Source organism: Bufo bufo, chromosome 1, assembly GCF_905171765.1.
Source record: "Bufo bufo chromosome 1, aBufBuf1.1, whole genome shotgun sequence".
Classification (NCBI taxonomy): Eukaryota; Metazoa; Chordata; class Amphibia; order Anura; family Bufonidae; genus Bufo; species Bufo bufo.
Window position 1 is genome coordinate 68,061,745 of NC_053389.1, and position 13,190 is coordinate 68,074,934.

Consider the following 13,190-nt stretch of genomic DNA (forward strand, 5'->3'; position numbering starts at 1 on the left):
ACCGATTGTCCCCCCTATAATGCTTTATAAAAGGTATGAGGGTTGGACCATGTTGCTGCCCTACAGATCTGTTCTATTGAAACATTAGCCTTCTCTGCCCATGAAGTGGAAATCGATCTTGTGGAAAGGGATTTGAAATTTTTTGGCGGAGAAACCCCCATAGAGTTGTACGTTTCTAATATTGCCGACTTAATCCACCTGGCTAAGGAGTCTTTTGTGGCTCTATGACCTTTACATTTTTCCTGGAATTGGACAAACAAATAGTCTGATCTCCTGAAATCTTTTGTGGCCTCTAAATAAACTAAGACGGCTCTGCACACATCAAGTTTGTGACATTTTTCTTCACCTTCAGATTTTGGATTGGGACAAAAGGAAGGAACCACAATCTCCTCCTGTCTATGAAAATTGGTAACCACCTTAGGTAGGAAGGAAGCATCCAACCTAAACACCATCCTGTCTGGAAATATCATGAGAAAAGGTTCCACTGTCTTCAGTGCCTGGATCTCACAGATCCTGCGAGCTGATGTGATGGCCACTAAAAACAAGACCTTTAGTGTAATATATTTTAAGGACACATCTGACAACGGTTCAAAGGGGGCTACCGTTAACCCTGAAAGGACCAGATTAAGGTCCCAAGGAGAGACATAAGGTCTAGAAAAGGGTTTCAATCTATCTGCTCCTTTTAAAAACCTGATGATCCAAGGGTGGTCTGCGATTTTTATATCAAAAACTGAACTCAGTGCTCATACATGCACCCTTAAAGGGCTTCTGTCACCCCCAAAACACATTTTTCATTTTTGGGCTTGTTAAAATCCTTATTGAACGACTATTCCCTATATAGGGCTCTTACCTTGGTCTGTGGCTTCGTTTCATTAAAAATCGATCTTTTAAAATATGCAAATGACTTCACTACCAGCAAGTATGGTGTCTACTTGCTGGTAGCCGCCGCATCCTCCTTTAAAAAAACCGCCCCCAACTCCAGTTGATTGACAGGGCCAGCGAGCGCTCTCCTCCTCCGGATGGCCCTGTCAGCATTTCAAATCCCACGCCTGTCTTCATTCGGCGCAGGCGCTCTGAGAGAAGGACGCTCGCCTCCTCAGCACTCCCTCAGTGCACCTTCGCCGATGACGTCTTCTCCTTCGGTGATGTCATCGGCGCAGGCGCACTGAGGGAGTGCTGAGGAGGCGAGCGTCCTTCTCTCAGAGCGCCTGCGCCGAATGAAGACAGGCGTGGGATTTGAAAAAATTGTAGCCTTCCCCCCACTTGAATGGAGTCATTGTTTAGAAGCTTCCGTGTTTTTGGGGGTGAACATGAAACCTCTGTTCCTTCCCATATTTAGATTTTTCCCTTTTGAACACTGTCCTCCTCTGTCTGTTCTTTTAGAATGAAATGGACCCCTTTTCTTTGCCTTAGAAAACGGAAATTTCGTTTTATTTGTTTCTTTTGGAATGGATTTTTTAGAATCCGCTGCTTTTTCTAATATAGTTTCTAAATCCTGCCCAAACATCAAGCTGCCATGAAAGAGCAAATTACACAAATTTTATTTTTGATGCAACATCCCCCGTCCAGGATTTTAACCACAGGGCCCTCCTTGCTACTACCGATAGACTAGAGGTTCTGGCGGCTATTCTAACCGACTCCGCTGTCACATCAGATAAGAAGTCTACCGCTTTTAATAAAAGAGGGAAAGAATCTTCTAGGGCATCATAAGGTCTACCTTCCTTAAGCAGGACTTCTAACTGCTGTAACCATTTTTTCAAGGATCGAGATACTGAAGTTGCAGAAAATTGGGCTTAAATATGGTCGTAGCAGCTTCCCAGGCTTTTTTTTTTAGAGTGGAATCTACCTTCTTGTCCATAGGATCTTTTAATGATCCCATATCTTCAAAAGGGAAGAGAATTGGATCCCTTAACTAATTTTGAAAGGGAAACATCGACTTTGGGGCAAGAGGTTAACAGAGTCTCGTCCTCATCATTAAAGGGAAATCTACGCCTCATGGTTCTGGAAATAAATAATTTCCTATCTGGAGATTTCCATTCTCTTTTAATCATTTCTAACATATTTTTATGTACTGGGAATACCCGTTTTTTTTCTGTGGTTGAGACCCCCATACATTTTATTCTGAACAGACCTATGAATTTTTTCATCAGAAAGATCCATAGTCGTCCTAATTGCTTTTATCAATACATTTGTATCTTCTGAAGAAAATAGAAAACTTCTGAATTCTGTGTCTGAGCCTGAAGAATCAACAGAATCATCACTGTCTGAATCTGAATCCTGATCTGGGTTTGAGGAAAAAGATTCGTAATTTTTACCCCGCGACTTAGTTTTATGCATTGTCGGGTCAGGGTTAGATGTGGACTGTTCCGAAAAAACTGACCGCATCTCCACTCTAATCACATCCCTTAGTTCCTCTTTAATGGATGGGACTAAGTCCTTGGCCATGTTAGCCGTGCAAGATTTACAAAGTTTCTTGGACCCTTCTGACAGTTTTGTCGAAAGAGAGAGAAAGAGAGAGACACACAATAAGGGAGGAAGACATTAGTAAAGGTAATACTATTTCATAGCCTCCCCCACTGGATGTGACTTACAGCAGCTGCACTCCCATCTGTCCTGCCGCAATATCCGACATATTGCTGCTCTGCATGCCCTCTTTTAAATCTCTCCTTACCTGCAGACCTCAGATCAGCGGATCTGCCGCGCTAAATTAAGCCCCGCCCCCTTACGGACGTCACACAAACCGGAAGTCCCTGTGGAACGCATCGGACTTCCTGTGACGTCATCACTATGCACCGGAGGAAGCGCTGTGATGAGGAACATCTTCCAAGACCGGAGGAACTAAGTAAGTGTCCGGTCAGCACATGGCCCTTCCAAGCCGGCGCGCAAGCAAGGAGGTAAGGAACAGTTTTACATACTTAGACCTTCAGCACCAAAACCAACTCCAATATAGGAGGTTGGTGCTGCCTGCCCCCTCATGTGCAATAAGGCATCCTCGAATTTCCCCCCACCTCTGCCTGCCTACACAGAAGTGGACCCATAGCAAATGCCATGAGCGTTAACCCATCTCCCACCTGGAGGGACAGGAAGAGACTGAGGATATGCTGGAGGAGGGTCTGTTTTATACTTCCTGTCCCTACCTGGTTGGAGGTGGGTCATCTCTCATGGTATGCCGTCATGGAGGATGAAAGGGAAAAGGTGTAGTAATATCCCTTAAAGAAACAGGTCACCATACAATATGTACTTATGTCTGGCAGTCCCATAAAAGGGACCGTCAGAGAGGTAGCGCATGTGCATCGTCCATCATCTACTGTAGACCTTACCTTGTTCCTCAGCATGGTGTGATTGAAGGCATAGATATTCTGGATCTCACTACTGATGGTGTCGTTATAGTCCTGGTTAAAGTCAGCATTCTTCTGATGGATTTCTTTGTCCCGGGAGTCCTGGAGTCCCTCTACAGTCCACAAAAAGAGCAGGACCAAGCCTATGGAGAACATTTTCCAGCAGCCAGCTGTGGAGGAGTGCAGAGTCCCTGCCGTCCTGGGCACCTTCCAACATCAGCAGAACGTCACACCACGCCTTAGGCAATCAGAAGACGGCGTGACTGAGTCACCATCAGATCCCCTGCAGAATATACAGAAAAGTAAGAACGACGGACTGACACACACCATCAAGCCACAGTGACGAGGCTTTTTGTCTCCACCACATCAATGGGGTTTTGTAAAACCTATTCACATGCATTGGACTGTACTTGTCTACAGATTATGAAAAAACAGCAACAGTCTACACCATGTGTGAACATCGCCTTTAAGTGGTCCAGATCCTAGAGTCACAAGAGCTGAGAAAAGCTCAAACCTAAAAATGTCCCAACTGAATGAATGTGTCCTTCACATAGCGGACAGCAGGTTTCTTAAAGGATAATTCCCATCAATTTATGATCAGTGGTGGTCTGATCGCCTATCCTGCAGGACAGGTGGTTGGACGCCCATCGTTCATATCCTAGGGAACCGCAGCCCGTCCTAATCACTCCCATGAAAAATGGGTGGGCGAGGTGCCACTGTGCAAGGAAAACAGAGAAGGATGTGCAGTATTTTTACACCAAGCGGTTTTCCACTGTAGCTGCGGTTAGCAAGACTACAATATATATCCTTTCTGTCGTATTTGGCTACCAGATGACGCAGGGAATCAGCAAAGACACCGCCATTTGAATAATACAACTGGCTGCATCCGTTCAGAACAGATCCAGTTGTATTATCTCTAAAATAAACGGATCCGTCACCTTTGACTTACATTGTGTTTCATGCCAGATCCATCTGGATCAGTATCCCATGACGCGCACAGAAGCGCTGCTTGCAGCATTTTTCTGTCCGGAATGGGAATCCAACAAACCGGAACGAAATGCAGATTCTGGTGCGCTCGGTTCCGTTCAGTTTTGTCCCCATTAACAACCAATGGGGACAAAACTGAAGCGTTTCCTCCGGTTTTGAAATCCTCTGCCGGATCTCAAAACCAGAAAGAAAAACACAGATGTGAAAGCCGCCTTATTACTCCATCTGTGCTTTTATGCCACCGACATGAATAATAAAAAAAAAAACAACCACAAAGACACCACAGTTACGTAATAAATAGCGGCAGGGTTAGGGCCGGTTCACACGTTTTTTGGAGGAGGTTGCAGGTTTTTTTCAGCCAAAGGTGGATCCAGCAGGAAGGAGACGTAGAAGTCCTTCCTTTATATTTCCGATTCCTCTCGAATCCACTTCTGGCTTTGGCAGAAAATCCTGCAATAAAAATCTGCCTCAAAACCTCCTCCGAAAACATCAGGGCAGGTTCACACAGTTTTTTGGAGGAGGATTTTCCTGCAGGTTTTTCAGCCAAACTAGAAGTGGATTAGGGTACTTTCACACTTGCGGCAGAGGATGCTGGCAGGCAGTTCTGTTTTTTTTTTTTTTGCTTATTTAAAAGGTCTGCGCATGCGCAGACTGGAAAGCCGGATCCGTTTTGCCGGAACACTTAATGCGGGATCCGGCACTAATACACTTCAATGTAAATGACAGTAATGCCGGATCCGGCAAGTGTTCAGGATTTTTGGTCAGAGACAAAACTGCAGCACGCTGAGGTATGGTCTCCGCCCAAAAAACGTAAGAGGGACTGAACTGATGCATCCTGAACGGATTGCTCTCCATTCAGAATGCATTAGGATAAAACTGATCAGTTCTTTTCCGGTATTGAGCCCCTAGGACGGAACTCAGTGCCGGAAAAGAAAAACGCTAGTGTGAAAGTAGCCTTAGAGAGGAATGAGAAATATAAAGGAAGGACGTCTAATTCTCATTCCTACTGGATCCTCGGAAACCTTCAGGAAAATCTGCCTCAAAACCTCCTCCCAAAAACTGTGTGTGGACCCATCCTCAGTCTGCACCTACCCTTAGGCCTCATGCACACGACCGTATGTATTTTGCGGTCTGCAAAAAACGGATCCACAAAAAATATGGATGACGTCCGTGTACATTCTGTATTTTGCAGAACGGAACAGCTAGCCCCTAATAGAACAGTCCTATACTTGTCCGTAATGCGGAACGGACATACGGAAACGGTCTTTTGTTGACCCCTTGAAATGAATGGTTCTGGATACGGTCCGAAAAAAAAACTAATAAAAATGGAGCGGACACGGAAAGAATATACATTCGTGTGCATGAGGCCTTACAGTGCATCACACTACGCATGTGAAGTATGCGCCGCGGATTTTCTGCAGTGGAATTGGGCACGTTCCATTTGGAATGGTGCAGATGAGATTTATATATATATATATATATATATATATATATATATATATATATATATATATATATATATTTATATTTATTTATTTTTTATCGCATCCATGTGGTGTGTAAAATTTCTACAACAAAACCCCGCACATCACTTGACAAGTGGCGCAAATTGTAAAACTGCAGCATGTAAATCTATATAGAAAATATCGCCCTCTGCAGGGCACAGGTGGAATCTACAGAAAATACTACAGCAAATCCAACAAATTTTGTTGCGGAATTCATCACAAAAACACTACGGGGCTTGTTGCAGTATTTGCTGTCGATTCCCCATATATATATATATATATATATATATATATATATATATATATATATTTGCAAATACCTCCAAAGTATACAATTCCCAAAGAACGAGGCAGCACTGCCTTGTTCTTTGGGAAATATATATATAAAATCTCATTGGGAGAGATTTATCAAACCCGTAAAGTAGAACTGGCTTAGTTGCCCATAGCAACCAGATTCCACATTTCATTTTCAAAAGGAGCTCTGAAAAATGAAAGGATCGATCTGGTTGCTATGGACGGAAGGGTTACGCGAGGGTCGGTGCAGGCCCCGGAAGGGTTACGCGAGGGTCGGTGCAGGCCCCGGAAGGGTTACGCGAGGGTCGGTGCAGGCCCCGGAAGGGTTACGCGAGGGTCGGTGCAGGCCCCGGAAGGGTTACGCGAGGGTCGGTGCAGGCCCCGGAAGGGTTACGCGAGGGTCGGTGCAGGCCCCGGAAGGGTTACGCGAGGGTCGGTGCAGGCCCCGGAAGGGTTACGCGAGGGTCGGTGCAGGCCCCGGAAGGGTTACGCGAGGGTCGGTGCAGGCCCCGGAAGGGTTACGCGAGGGTCGGTGCAGGCCCCGGAAGGGTTACGCGAGGGTCGGTGCAGGCCCCGGAAGGGTTACGCGAGGGTCGGTGCAGGCCCCGGAAGGGTTACGCGAGGGTCGGTGCAGGCCCCGGAAGGGTTACGCGAGGGTCGGTGCAGGCCCCGGAAGGGTTACGCGAGGGTCGGTGCAGGCCCCGGAAGGGTTACGCGAGGGTCGGTGCAGGCCCCGGAAGGGTTACGCGAGGGTCGGTGCAGGCCCCGGAAGGGTTACGCGAGGGTCGGTGCAGGCCCCGGAAGGGTTACGCGAGGGTCGGTGCAGGCCCCGGAAGGGTTACGCGAGGGTCGGTGCAGGCCCCGGAAGGGTTACGCGAGGGTCGGTGCAGGCCCCGGAAGGGTTACGCGAGGGTCGGTGCAGGCCCCGGAAGGGTTACGCGAGGGTCGGTGCAGGCCCCGGAAGGGTTACGCGAGGGTCGGTGCAGGCCCCGGAAGGGTTACGCGAGGGTCGGTGCAGGCCCCGGAAGGGTTACGCGAGGGTCGGTGCAGGCCCCGGAAGGGTTACGCGAGGGTCGGTGCAGGCCCCGGAAGGGTTACGCGAGGGTCGGTGCAGGCCCCGGAAGGGTTGTCCCTCCTGTATATGGCGGCATCGCTCAGCCTAAACAAAAGCCCCCGTACAGGCTCATAAATAACGCAAACGCCATCAGTAGTGCGCTAAAGTCCCCGACCACTTTTTGCGGTATACGCCAATGTCCACCGCCAGCCGCCAGTAGGTGTAAGTGATGGACGACTTGCTTTCAGGCTTCCATTGAGTCTATGTGGGCTGGTAACCATTCACACACAGGGATATGGAAGGACAGTAAGCACTGCTAGTCCCATAGGGATACATAAACCCATCACTGGTTACAGGGCCATTAGTAGGTCCCACAATCCGTACATTTCACCCATTCTGAGGAGCTAAGAAAAACCGCTAGGACAACAAAAAAAAGCTCTGGGACAACAATGCCTCCACCCGCAGTATACAGCTGCACTGGACACTCACACCTTCCTGCCGTCCTCTCCTCCGCCTCCCATCCGTCTTTCCGCAGCGATACCGACACACCGGACAAGCCGCTCCTCCCTCCGGTGTCTTCGGTCCCCAGAACTGTCTGCTGTAAGGAGCCGGAAGAGCAGAACAACACGGGGGCGGGGCTGAGGTGACGTCACGTCGCCGCTGAGAGCCTGACAGAAGAGCACGGGGGCGGGGCTTAGAGGACGTCGTACCGCCTCTGAGAGGTTGAGAGGACCACGTGGGGGCGGGGCTAGGTTGACGTCGTCATGTGGCCCATGAGAGGGTGACGGTCATATGGCAGTGTGAAGTGTTAGTAGTGGGAGGGAAAGTAACAGAGAAGACCCCCTCATGTCATCTGTAAGGGGCAGGAAGATGTAGGGAGGTGTGAGAGAACTGCATGACTAGCAATCCCATAAAGTGTTATCTCCTGGTCCGGAAGATGTATAGTGGTGGAGGGGCAGTCAGTATATTGGAACAGAAGTGGAGCAATGTACACTCTTAATCATTGAATTCAGGGGTTTCATTCACTGCCAGTACCTCAGGTATATAAACTCCAGCCCCTGGCCATGCAGTCTGCCATTACTACAGGTATATAAACTCCAGCCCCTGGCCATGCAGTCTGCCATTACCACAGGTATATGAACTCCAGCCCCTGGCCATGCAGTCTGCCATTACCACAGGTGTATAAACTCCAGCCCCTGGCCATGCAGTCTGCCATTACTACAGGTATATAAACTCCAGCCCCTGGCCATGCAGTCTGCCATTACTACAGGTGTATAAAATCCAGCCCCTGGCCATGCAGTCTGCCATTACTACAGGTGTATAAAATCCAGCCCCTGGCCATGCAGTCTGCCATTACTACAGGTATATAAACTCCAGCCCCTGGCCATGCAGTCTGCCATTACTACAGGTATATAAACTCCAGCCCCTGGCCATGCAGTCTGCCATTACTACAGGTATATAAACTCCAGCCCCTGGCCATGCAGTCTGCCATTACTACAGGTGTATAACTTCCAGCCCCTGGCCATGCAGTCTGCCATTACTACAGGTGTATAACATCCAGCCCCTGGCCATGCAGTCTGCCATTACTAAAATTCAGACCCTAGTCATGCAGTCTGCTGTTTTTTTTTTAGTTTTTTTTTTATATTCTCTTTATTGGAATGAGAATTTAATAAGAATATAACAGTATAGATAATTATTAGAGACCACCTGAGTCAGACAGAAATTATAGAGTAAGTGATCAATTATTTAAAACTTAACGTTTAATATAGTACACATAGAAAATTGGTCCCACGATAATTGGATACAAAAATTACAGAAAAGGGAACAATGCGGTGGTTCACCACATCGGTATTAATTGTACTAACAACCAAAACACATGAATATAACAGAAAGTGCTCGGCGGCACCAAAAGGTAACCATGTGGTCCTACCGCTCTGATGAGGTGCTCCTTGATACAACGAATGCCCAGCTGGTGTTAATGGATGTGCACACCGTCGCTGAAAGCAGTTGTAAAACACAGGGTTAAGAGTGCTAGGTATGCTGGCCCTAGTAATGCCCTAGGGACCTACAATGACCAAAGTGACCTGACCACGGATCCCCGTGACCAGTCACACGCAGGAACCTAACCCTGGAATTTGTGCGCCCTAGAAAACCCTCGCCTGCCTGATCCCTACACGCATGTTTCGCTGAAAGGATGAGTAAAAAGCTCATCAGGGGAAACACGGGAGCTTGGGCTAAAGCTGTGCAGGGCACACTGACAATGATATCCACAGAGGCAAAGTGTGACCACGATCCTGATGTGGAAAATAGTGGCCAAACTAGCTGTAGGGTAATAGGGGAAAAAACTGATACTGAGCCCTTCTCCTATTAAAAAAACTTATGGCGCATGGGCTGATGTAGCCTAAGGTAGCGCAGAAATCCGCCACCTTTTAAAGAAGAAGCCGGCCTCAAAACGAGGCTTGGCTAAAACACTCCCACCTGACCCGGAAGACGCGGCGCATCTGCGCATGCACGAAGAAACGGATCGCATGGAGAAAGGGGGAGGTCACTGGGCGGGCGCACGTGACAGAGGTGACGTCACCGCGCCTGATCTCGTGTATTCATGCGAGATCACGCAACAGTTGCCAGGCAATCAGGACGCTATTCCCTGACACTGTCGGACAGCACAGCTGCTGGTATGCGACTGCGCTTAAGCAAAGTATATGGCATTAATGGCAACAATGATAATAATAGTCATGAGTATGACGACAGTAAACGGACATATGTGATAAGGGAAAGGGGGCGGCACAGTCGGACAGCAGACAGGAGGGAGAAGGGGGGGAAAAGACTGGAGGGAGGAAAGGGGAGAGAACAAGACGCAGAGAAATGGATAAATGTACAAACATACGTTAGCAGACTAAAGATGATGTGTACAATGTTATAAAATATACATATAGGTATGGGCTGCCTAAATGAAACAGCTGTAGTTAAGCTGCTCGTTTAGGCCCATGGGTGAGACCGTGCGTAGCGTGTAGATCCAGCGGGATTCTCGCTGGAGTAACACACGATCCCAATCCCCACCACGGATTGGACGCCCAACCTTTTCAATTCCCATTGCCTTCAAGCAGCTGGGGTTACCCTGATGACAGTCATGGACATGCCTAGAGACCACTGTGTCCCTGCTGTTGGCAATGTCACCAAGATGCTCACCCAGAAGCCTACGCAACTCGCGTCTGGTCTTTCCTACATATTCCAAATTGCAATCACAGGTAATTTTATAAATTACACCCTGTGTCTTGCAATTAATAAAGACAGAGGAGTCCTGGCTTTAGTAACCGCTGGGAACAATTAGCCACTGCCAGCTCCCTTCAGTTTATGACCCTGTTGCTAGAGGAGGAGGAGGAAATTAACCTTGAGAGTCTGGGGGAGAGATTGAAAGCCCAGATTGAAATCACCAAAACTTTCTCCCAGGACCCTGACTTTAACAATAAAGAAAAGCAGCTGCAGGCCTCCATAGAGAAATATCAATTTTATCTTAGGGAACGGAAGCACTGGCAGTTTACTAAAGACCTTGCTGAGTTTAAAGAGAATAAGGCATATTCCGTTCTCAAAGACAAGGCCGTTGTCAGGGAGGTGGCCTCTGAACTGTCTACCACTGAGACCGACCTCTCAGACAGTGAACGCGAGCAGACGAGCACATCAATCAAGAGAAATAAAAACCAGTATAGAAGGGGTAGGGGGAGAGGAGGTAGAGGACAACCCCAGAGTTTTTTAGACCAAGCCATTCCATATCCATTGAGAAACAGATCGAGGACACGGGACCAACAGGCCCCGAAGTAATAAACCTATCTCAGAGGACACTGAGTACTATCGAAATGGCTGTCCTCAGTAAAGGTTTATCCTTTGTTCCCACACGCCGCTTTGATGCCTTTACCTGGACTAAGGATTTGCATCTCTTTATCAGGAAACTCAGGTGGCGAAAGTTTTTTAAACATATGGATGAGCGGCAGTGTCAGGAACTTGGGATCCCTTTAAGTTTGCTATCTGATGTTAGGCTGCTGCACAGTTTGGAGGAATCAGATGGTGGCCTAACTGGTTTGGGCCCATTTACGACCTTAAGGAATGAAAGCACCAAGATGCCCCCCTCCAGTGATGCATCGTGTCTGGATGTTTTCCTCCAACTTGTGTCAGCAAACCTTATGAAGGTAGCACCACCACCCCACCTGTGCAATAATTGCACTAAGGAGGAATGGGAGGCCATTACTGCCCTCAAAAACGACTCCTCGATCATTGTGAAGCCCTCGGATAAGGGGGGCAACACAGTGATCATGGATACGGTTGACTACAGGACTATGTGTGAACAGATCCTTCGGGACAGTAATAGTTACGAAGTTCTGTCATCTAACCCAACCGATTCATATTTGCTGGAACTTAGGGAAATCCTCCAGGATGCAAAAACTAAAAAATTAATCTCTGCAGAGGAATTGGAATATGTCAGGGACACTATGGACTTACTCAAGAGACTTGATGGTGTCAATATTGAACCCCAGGCCATCTTGGGGAGTATTGACGTTGAGGCGTTGTATTCGTCTATCCCCCATGCAGCTGGTCTCAAAGCAGTAGGTCATTTCCTCAGCATGAGGGGGTGTCAGTTTTCTCAGCACAATGATTTTGTGTTGAGACTTCTTGAATATTTGTTAACACATAACTTTTTTCATTTCGGCACAAAGCTTTACCACCAGCTCAGGGGCACGGCGATGGGCTGTTCTTGTGCACCGGCCTACGCCAATTTGCTCCTGGGCTGGTGGGAGGCAAATAGTGTTTTCTCTGAGGAGATGTCGTCAAGTACCGGGCCTATAGCATTGTGGGCCCGTTATATTGACGACATCTTCATCATTTGGAATGACTCTAAAACATAATTTTCTGGCTTGGTTGATATATTAAATCATAATGACATGGGATTGAAATTCACATATGAATCCGATCCGAACAGTCTCTCTTTTCTTGATATTTCTATCTTCAGAAAGGGCACTGACGAACTTTCAACAACCATCTTCAGGAAGCCCACTTCCACTAACTCGGTATTCCTTGTGGCCAATATCTGCGCCTTAGGCGCAACTGCTCTGAGGGGCCAGAGTTTAGGAGGAAGGCGAATGATCTCAGGAAAAGGTTCCTCAACAGGGGTTACCCAGACAGTATACTCAAGCAGGCCTACCATAGGGCGGCTGATACGGCCCGCTCGGATCTTCTGGTACCCAAAGTAAAAACAACTGAAGACCAGAAGATCCGACTGCTAGCCACCTTTGATGGTTGCGCCGATAGAATGCGAGGGATCCTGGGCAAACATTGGCCCGTTCTAATGATGGACCCGGACATCAGGGAAGCTATACACGATAACCCCCAGATAACTTTCAGAAGGGGTAGTAACCTTAAGGATCTTCTCGTACACAGCCACTTCACCCCTGTGCCCAGGCAGGGCACCTGGCTTGACCGCAGACCCACAGGTTGTTTTAGGTGCAGTGGCTGTGTAGCCTGTAGTATTGTCCAGACAGGCAAAACCTTCTTTAGCTCTAATTTGAAAAGAACATTTCCCATTAAGGACTTTATTAATTGCAAGACACAGGGTGTAATTTATAAAATTACCTGTGATTGCAATTTGGAATATGTAGGAAAGACCAGACGCGAGTTGCGTAGGCTTCTGGGTGAGCATCTTGGTGACATTGCCAACAGCAGGGACACAGTGGTCTCTAGGCATGTCCATGACTGTCATCAGGGTAACCCCAGCTGCTTGAAGGCAATGGGAATTGAAAAGGTTGGGCGTCCAATCCGTGGTGGGGATTGGGATCGTGTGTTACTCCAGCGAGAATCCCGCTGGATCTACACGCTACGCACGGTCTCACCCATGGGCCTAAACGAGCAGCTTAACTACAGCTGTTTCATTTAGGCAGCCCATACCTATATGTATATTTTATAACATTGTACACATCATCTTTAGTCTGCTAACGTATGTTTGTACATTTATCCATTTCTCTG

General features: G+C 47.7%; 1 protein-coding gene across 2 annotated transcripts in view; it reads right to left on the minus strand.

Annotated features, from left to right (window-relative positions):
• The window catches only part of SIDT2 (SID1 transmembrane family member 2), an 86,832-nt gene extending 79,019 nt beyond the window's left edge, over positions 1-7,813 (minus strand). Inside the window, exons 1-2 of one of the 2 annotated variants that reach the window (XM_040425977.1) lie at positions 7,668-7,813; positions 3,321-3,621 (exon numbers count right to left, since the gene is read on the minus strand). In XM_040425977.1, the coding sequence (XP_040281911.1) occupies positions 3,321-3,494 (174 nt within the window). In that variant the 5' untranslated portion in view covers positions 3,495-3,621; positions 7,668-7,813. The remainder of the gene's footprint in view (positions 1-3,320; positions 3,622-7,667) is intronic. The other variant, XM_040425967.1, reaches the window with a different exon arrangement.
• Positions 7,814-13,190: the final 5,377 nt, after the last annotated feature.